Source organism: Bactrocera oleae, chromosome 2 (genome assembly GCF_042242935.1).
Source record: "Bactrocera oleae isolate idBacOlea1 chromosome 2, idBacOlea1, whole genome shotgun sequence".
In the NCBI taxonomy this organism is placed as follows: Eukaryota; Metazoa; Arthropoda; class Insecta; order Diptera; family Tephritidae; genus Bactrocera; species Bactrocera oleae.
This window is the reverse complement of record NC_091536.1, coordinates 72694492-72702460: the sequence shown is the minus strand read 5'-3', so window position 1 is coordinate 72702460 and position 7969 is coordinate 72694492. Positions and strand designations below refer to the sequence as shown.

Genomic DNA, 7969 nt, shown 5'->3' with positions numbered 1-7969 from the left:
TTTAAAATCTGCAAGCAAGCAAGTTAAGAGAAATGTTATTTGAAAACCTTTTTTAGTATTAGTCGTTAAATTTTTCACGTTCTGTCGAATTATGCATGGAAAAATGAAACAAAAGTCAGTACATATTGTGTAAAAACTAATTCAAAGCCATTTTTTGTATCCTAACGTTAACAAGAAAATAAACAAAAACAAATATTTTTAATCTTTATAATTTCTGTGTAACTTAAAGCCCATAACGAACTAATGATACAAATTAAAAAATGAAGATAATGATCATTTTGCCAATGAATGGATAATAAAAAAGATGAAAAGAACAAAACTGTTTTGTTTTATTTACATTATTTTTACGTTATCTGGTATATCAGATGCTACAAGTGGATACTTATCGATAGGTACATATGTATGTAAAGCCAAATGAATAATTCAGTTTTCAGTACATATTTTGAAAAAAAGAACAACATTAACTTCGACCGAAGTAGGAATGGCCTTTACAAATAAAAAAGTTCCCAGACAAGCACTGAACGGTCAGTTTGTATGGCAGCTATATGGTATAGTGGTTCGACCTGAAAAATTTCTTCGGAGATTGTAGCGTTGCCTTGGTGATGATAATTTCTTGCAGATATTTTGTCAAATAAAAGAGTTGTCCATATCGGTAGGACTCGGTTTTGACCGTTCAGTTTGTATGCCAGTTATATGCTGTAATGATCCGATCTGAAAAATTAATTCAGCTTTTGAGAATAGTCTAAGCCAAATTTCGTGAAGACATATCATCAAATAAAAAAGTTTTCCATACAATTAGTTGATTTTGATCGGTCACTTTGTATGCCAGCTACTTATATACTATGACGAATGAGAAGTTTTTTAAGAAGACAAGGACGTGTGTAAAATTTCAGATTCTTATCTCAAAAACTGAAGGAGTAATTCGTGTATATACAGCCAAATGGATATGGTTAAATCGACTCAGCCCGCCACGCTGATTATTTATATACACATTTTATAGGGTATCAAACGTTTTCTTCTGGGGGTGGAATTTGCCCGCAGTAAAGCTTAATTGATATTATAGACTTTGAATGAGATTCCTTCTAATGAAAAGACATTTGAAGTTCAAGCGACAAATGTCACCAGTCGTTGAGTTTGATGGCTGCTCAACTGGCAGTAGCTTCGGTTACAAGGTCTTACCGGATACTTAAATCTGGAGCTCTTAGATTTCGGTTCAATCTGCTCATTGGGTGGAGCCACATTGCGAGCGGGTGACGGACTTATAGCACGAACCCGACCAAGGTGCAATAGATTTCCCTTTCACCTTACCAATTGATATCCAAATAATGCTTGCACATAGATTGCGTTGTTTGGGATGCTGATAAACGTATTGTTTTGATCCGTTGTACTTTTGAGCACTATGAGGTTAGGCCGTCGCTGACAGGTATTCACGTAAATCACAATGAAAATTGTTTCCTTCTGGGTGTTACAAACTTGGCGGCAAACTTAATACACCCTGTTTGGGGTATAAACAAAACCAATATGTTGAAATTGTTTAACTATTCTTCTGTTTGCCTGCCTTTTTTATTATTTGTTGGAGCGATGTAACGATTAACAGTTACGTATATTAGAAATTAATTATTTATATAATTATTCGCAATTAAATACATACAAATGAGAAACTATACATAAATAAAGTCTGTTTTTCTTTGTATTAATTTATTTGCAATTCACTTGCGCCGCTTTCGTCGCATCTTCTTGAACTCATTATTGTTTTCTTCATCGTCCGTATTGAAGGCGCTTTCATTTGTGGACTGCGCTAGCGATTGTTGCTGTGCATCCCATTCTTTTCGCAGTTCACTCAGCATACCAGGCGTTAGCAGACCTTGAGCGATTAAACGGTCTGTTAGGCGACCACGTGAGGAGTTTGAAATACGTGGTTCTATGTAACAGAAATTAAAGTTTTACACATAACAAATAATTTTTGAAAATTTCACTGCTTACCACGCATATATGTTGATCTTCGTATATTATATGTCATATCGCCATCGGCCGCACTCTGACTGGCTTCGGAATTCTTCAGCAACCGCGTAATTTGAAATACACCTTGCTGTATTATGTCATCAAGTTCCTTCTGCGCCACACGTACTGCTGCTGCGTCGGGGAATAAATCCATAAAACGATAACTCAACCATAAATATAGATCCATCACATCGAATACCGATTCCAGGTGCATAAGGTCAATGATGGTTTTGGGTAAGGCAAAGGGCCAACCACAATTCCGTGTGATGAAGTCGAAAGTGATTGGTTCATTGCGGCTATACTGTCTGGCAATCTGTAGAAAGCATTTTAAAATAATATTAATCAGCATTAAATGTCTGTAAGATAGTAGTACCTTAAGAAACATGGAGCACACAAAAGGCATTTTTTTGTTTATGGGCGCACAACAGAACACATAGCGGGCACGAAGTGGCAGCGGAACGTGTTCAATCATCTCAGCTAAAAACTTAAAATCTTCAATATTGCACATGAAGTATAACGAGTCGTCAACTGTGCACAGATTAACAAATATATCCTATAACGGTATAAAAAAAAAGTTATAATAATAAAAAAGAAACAGTTATATGGAAACCAATATTTTGGTAATTAATTTTGTCACAAACCATCAGATTGCTAAGTGTGGATTTTGGCAAATGGTAAGCGTACAGCTCTATTTGTTCGGCGGTAGGATGAAGTCCAGCTTGTTTCAGAGGTTCAGGTTTCAGAGCTAAAATTTTGCGTAAGGTCTGTAAATCGTCCGCTTTAAAAGTGGTCACATAACCATGCTCCCACTGCGTACGAAAACGTCCAGCGCGACCGGCAATCTGCAGAGCTGAAGATATTGAGATTGTATCAAGTTCACGTTCACCTTTTTCGTTCATTGAGGGTTTGATTATTGAGTAAAAGATTATACGGCGTATGCTCCTATAATGCATACAATCAAATAAATAAATATATGTAAACAGTGATTAAACATAACTTACAGATTCAGGCCCATACCGATCGCATCCGTTGCGACCATCACTTTACAGCTATTGTCGGGGTCATTGAACTTTGCTGCTTGCGCCAACTTAGTGCCTGGTGGTAATCCGCCATATATGACAGCTACCTCTTTGCCTCTATAATTATTGTTAGTGTAATTAAATTTTGTTTTAAGTTTTGCTATGCAACTTTTTACCTCGCTTCAATTTCGCGCGACACTGAGTAAATGTCGTTTTTACTGAAACACACAATGCAATCACCTGGCTGCACATTGTCCAGGCTTCCTAATGGTGAATCCTCAATGGTTAGTTCGGTAAGCCTCTCGTAGTTGTGCACTTCCACAGTTTCGTTTGTAGTTTCACAAATTTTTTGCAGTAGTTCCAAAGAACCAGACTCACCACAAACGTGCACCTCATCAGCGATAAGCCCAAGAAAGGCACGAGTCCAAGCCCAGCCACGTTGCGGGTCCCGCAACTGTTGTATTTCATCAATAACAGCAACTTCATCTGGTGGCAAATGGTAATTATTTACAGCCATTAGAACAAAACAAATATTTATTAAACTTACAAGGCGTGTTTACCGAAGTCATCTCTACAGTACAAGCTACATGATTTGCTGGCGTATCTTCATTAATACCAAATTTACGTTCCTCACCCGTAACAAGATCACAGGCTGTACCCTGTATTGTAAAAGCATATTTTATTTAAATTTTTTTTTATAAAATAACTGTTTATTACCCTATCATTAGCTTTATTGAACACCTCAGTGGCTAGTAGTTTTAAAGGACCACAATATACTCCAGTTTTTGCGATCAAAAAACGTTCCATAGCATGATATGTTTTTCCAGAATTTGTCGGTCCCGCATGAAATACGATTTTGCGGGTTATTGCGCGTGCACTCGGGTACCAATTAGCTGGTGTACGTAAATCAGAGATTTTCTTCAAGTCATCCATACAGTCTAAATGAGGAAAGATGGTTTTAGCGTGCCTCAAGAAATATGGAAATATGTCATCTATGTGCCCCGCATTATGTTGTATATCACTAACGGTAATGTGCAGGTCCACTGGAAGGTTTTCTGCCTCAATACAGTAACGGCGAAATGAGGCAAATGCTTGTTGTTGCAAGTAAGCTATTGGAAATCGACAATTAGTTAATTCGCAAATGAGTATTAATTACAAGAAACTCACTATCGAGTCCATTTTCTACACATAGGAGTTTGATTTCTCGTTTTTGCGTAAATTTGTTGAGAATTTTCAACAATTCTGCTTTGTCCAGTTTGCCAACCATTTCTGCACCCACATCATGTTCATCTGCATTTCGTGGCATTGGCACGGGTTTGAAAAGTGTGGAAACATGCTGTGGTCCAGTCTTCTTATTGCGCGCTTGTACATAACTGCTGAGGTGCACATATTTGGTCGCAATCTGAGTGGTTACGTTTAGTGGCGAATGAGATGTTGATGCACGTAGATTGAGATTTCGCGTGAGAGTATTAAGTAAATTAATACTACATTTAGAATTTTGCATACTTCACAATAATTTACACACCTAGCAAAACTATCAACACGATCCTTTATTATATTTAATAGTAATATTAATTAAAAATATATACAAATTGTCATCACGATTGTGCTAGCCGGGAGAGTCGTGATGCAATTGTTTGTGCGTGCAAGTGGAATGGGAGAACAGCTGATAGAATAAATACCTAACCTCAACTATGATAAGGCGAATGTCAGAAAACGTGTAAAATGTATACAGTACGAATGAAAATGATTGGTACAAAAATTTATTTAAGGAATTTTTCGCTAGAGGGAAATTAAAAACTATCTTTAGTCGTTGAGTATAAAAAATGCGATGCGTAGGAAAAAATAAATAAATCGAAATACCTTATGATGCTTTATTTAGTTCACTGTAGTGGATTTCGTAAAAGAATAGTATAGAATTTTTCCTAATAGCGTATCGCTTCCAATAAAATAAATGTGATAGCAACACTGCTCGCTGTTACTGCGCAGTTGCGCAGAGTGAAATCAAAACAAACCAATTGACATATATGTGACACAAACAAAACCATTTAATTTTGTTGGCTTAAGAAACTTCATAAATGAGTCATTTTATTAGATTTTCTTAAAATTCTTTAAAAAAATAAATTAAATAATTGAAACAAGTGTGCCCACGAAATAAACATGGGATTATTCGGCAAAACTCATACCAAAGATCCAAAAGAGCAGGTAATAACTTTTGTACAATACCAATTTTGGTACAATTTTTGGCCTACTTGTTAAGTGGTTGAATTCATGCCCAAGGCAAACCATTTATGTATACTACGTCATCCCATTTAAAGTTAAAAACAAACAAAACGAAATAAAATTTGCATATGATTTAACCAAATTGTTTTGCTTCGCTTAGGTGCAAGAATGGACGCACAAAATTCGCAAGGAAAGCAATCAACTGGATCGGCAGATACGTAGTATACAGCGAGAGGAGGAGAAAGTGAAGCGTTCCTTAAAGCAGGCAGCAACAAAAAATGATCGGGACACTTGTATCATCCTCGCAAAAGAAATTGTGCGTGCACGTAAAGCGATAAATCGTATTTACACATCTAAGGCACATCTTAACTCCATACAGCTACAAATGAAAAACCAATTGGGTAAATATTTTGCGTTTAACATACAAATATAAGCATTAAAATAACACAAAAAAATGTTTTTTTTTTGAGTAGCTACATTACGCGTGGCTGGCTCGTTACAAAAATCCACGGAAGTAATGCAAGCTATGCAGAATTTAGTACGTTATCCAGAATTAGCGGGCATAATGCGAGATATGTCGAAAGAAATGATGAAAGCTGGCATAATTGAAGAAATGCTCGACGAGACAATGGATTCGCTGGAAGAGTCTGAGGAGATGGAAGAGGAGGCGGCCAAGGAAGTAGATAAAGTCTTGTGGGAAATTACGGATGGCAAACTTGGCGAGGCACCTTTACCACCCGAAGGCATTGCTGCAGAAAAACATGAAGTACCCGCTGCCACAGTAATTGAATCTGAAGATGAGGCTGGCGAGGAAGAGGAAGATTTGCAGGAAATGCAAAATCGCTTAGCATCGCTACGATCATAAGCGCCTGCAGTGCGCTGTTGAAAAACGCTGACGTAAGCGCCGAACGAATGGTAATATAATTTTAAGTTTGTTAGCGAATACAGCTGCAAAACAGTTCGTTTGCGTTCCTTACGTGCATTTCATTTCATGAAAATTCGTACATTTCAATTTTTCAAGCGAAGAATTAAAAACTTTTACAACGGAAGCAAACATTATAAAAAGGAAAAAAATTGATTAGCTAAAAAACACATTTGCAAGTTTTGTATATATACATACATATAATTTGTAAAACTTTATATTGGCAATTTGGAGAAAATATAATATATTACATAAATTATTTATAGAAAAAATATTTTGCACACCAAGTGTACTTTCGCTGTAACTTCAGTTGAAATTTAACATTGAAGGCTAATCTAACAATTTAAGTATTCGATCTAATATTTAATTATATGCATAAATATTTATGAAACCTTAATGATATACTAACGATTTTGTAAACGAAAGAGTATAGAGCTTTCATGACAGAGACAAAATTATCTAAAATATACAAGTTTTATTTGTACAGTTCTTTCTGTCTTTACATATGTATGCGCGTGTATATGTATTGCAATATTAAAGATTTACTATGTTGAAGATAATTTATCGAAAAGGTTTTATGTTTTATTTTGAAGCTAAATAATTCGAATAAGCTAAAAACAAGTTTCATTTCTACGTCTTATGCGTCATTGTATGTATACACTTTGTGTGTATCCAATTTCCGATGTTGTCACGTATGCTCATAAAATTGAATCTTTTCTTCTAATTTTATTTTTACTTACTAGTCATGTTGTTTCAGAAATTAGGTTTCACTTACGTTTTAGTTGAAAAAAAAAACTGATAAGCAATCTTACAACAGTTTGCTAGTAATTAAAGAGCTTCAGACGATATTAAAGGTAGTTACTGATGACTTGAATTTAAACAAGAAAAAACATTAACTTTGGCTGCACTGAAGCTATAATACCCTTGATAAATAAAAAAAAATTTCCATTTAATAACTTGATTTCGATCGGTCAGTTTGTATGGCAGCTATATGGTATAGTGGCCCAATCTGAATAATTTGTTCGAAGATTATATGGCTGTCTTTGAAAATAGTCTGTGTTGAATTTCGTGAAGTTATCTTTCCAAATAAAAAAGTTTTCGATCATCCAAAAACTTGATTTTGATCGGTCAGTTTGTATGGCAGCTTTACGCTTTAATGATTCGATCTGTATGATTTATTCCGAGCTTATAGCCTTACCTTGGACAAAGATCTGATATTCTGATTTTGATCGATCGGTTTGTATGGCAGCTATGTATATTCTACAGTGATCCGAACTGAATGATTTATGCGATTATAGTGTTGCCTTGGACAAAAATCTATGCCAAATGCTGCTTGATAAGAGAAAGACGTGTGCAAAATTTCCAATCGATGTATAAAAGATTTGAGAGACTCCTACTATATATTGTACTATATATGCGAATACAGATAGACGGACATGGCTTAAGTCGATTTAGCCATCATGGGACATGGAAACTTCTCACAAATTCTGATGTTGGTGAGGTTGAAATCTTCTTTAAATAACCAGAGCAAAATGTGAAGACGGCTCTAGAATCTTTGCTTATTTTGAAGATTACTGGTATTGAGTAACATGAATTCAAATTTATGCCACTTAATGGCCACTTCCTAGTTAGGAGTTAGATTGTGACTATTGGTCCATTACTTGTACTTGGACTCATTTGTTCCCAACATTCACTATGATCTCCTTGATTACCTATAGTTATTTCAAGCAATTATTGTCAAAAAAAAAAAAAACGTTAATAACAAATTAAATCTTCTAATAAATAATATTCAGAAATGATTGCT

The 7969-nt window shown here is 35.4% G+C and overlaps 2 protein-coding genes across 2 annotated transcripts; one reads left to right on the top strand and one right to left on the bottom strand.

Annotated features, from left to right (window-relative positions):
• Positions 1-1524: 1524 nt before the first annotated feature.
• Suv3 (Suv3 helicase) lies at positions 1525-4679 on the bottom strand. Its single transcript, XM_014237007.3, has 9 exons — positions 4188-4679; positions 3738-4129; positions 3568-3679; positions 3197-3506; positions 3003-3137; positions 2643-2943; positions 2375-2554; positions 1984-2314; positions 1525-1921 (listed from the first exon to the last, which is right to left on the bottom strand). The coding sequence occupies exons 1-9, from the start codon at positions 4522-4524 to the stop codon at positions 1710-1712; spliced, it is 2310 nt and encodes a 769-aa protein (XP_014092482.3). The 5' UTR covers positions 4525-4679; the 3' UTR covers positions 1525-1709.
• Positions 4680-5040: 361 nt separating this feature from the next.
• Positions 5041-6736, top strand: Vps24 (vacuolar protein sorting 24). The gene is made up of 3 exons (XM_014237009.3): positions 5041-5225; positions 5404-5644; positions 5717-6736. Exons 1-3 carry the CDS (start codon positions 5181-5183, stop codon positions 6106-6108), a joined length of 678 nt encoding a protein of 225 aa, XP_014092484.2. The 5' UTR covers positions 5041-5180; the 3' UTR covers positions 6109-6736.
• Positions 6737-7969: the final 1233 nt, after the last annotated feature.

What these genes read in the sequence shown, in the direction of transcription:
- Suv3 (XM_014237007.3), bottom strand. Translation starts at nt 4,524, where the DNA reads ATGCAAAATTCTAAATGTAGTATTAATTTACTTAATACTCTCACGCGA. An exon ending in TCAATAAAGCTAATGATAGG is followed by an intron (nt 3,680 to 3,737) that starts GTAATAAACAGT and finishes TTTACAATACAG; the next exon opens with GGTACAGCCTGTGATCTTGT. An exon ending in TGTGCTCCATGTTTCTTAAG is followed by an intron (nt 2,315 to 2,374) that starts GTACTACTATCT and finishes TGCTTTCTACAG; the next exon opens with ATTGCCAGACAGTATAGCCG.
- Vps24 (XM_014237009.3), top strand. Translation starts at nt 5,181, where the DNA reads ATGGGATTATTCGGCAAAACTCATACCAAAGATCCAAAAGAGCAG. An exon ending in CCAAAGATCCAAAAGAGCAG is followed by an intron (nt 5,226 to 5,403) that starts GTAATAACTTTT and finishes TGCTTCGCTTAG; the next exon opens with GTGCAAGAATGGACGCACAA. An exon ending in ACAAATGAAAAACCAATTGG is followed by an intron (nt 5,645 to 5,716) that starts GTAAATATTTTG and finishes TTTTTTGAGTAG; the next exon opens with CTACATTACGCGTGGCTGGC.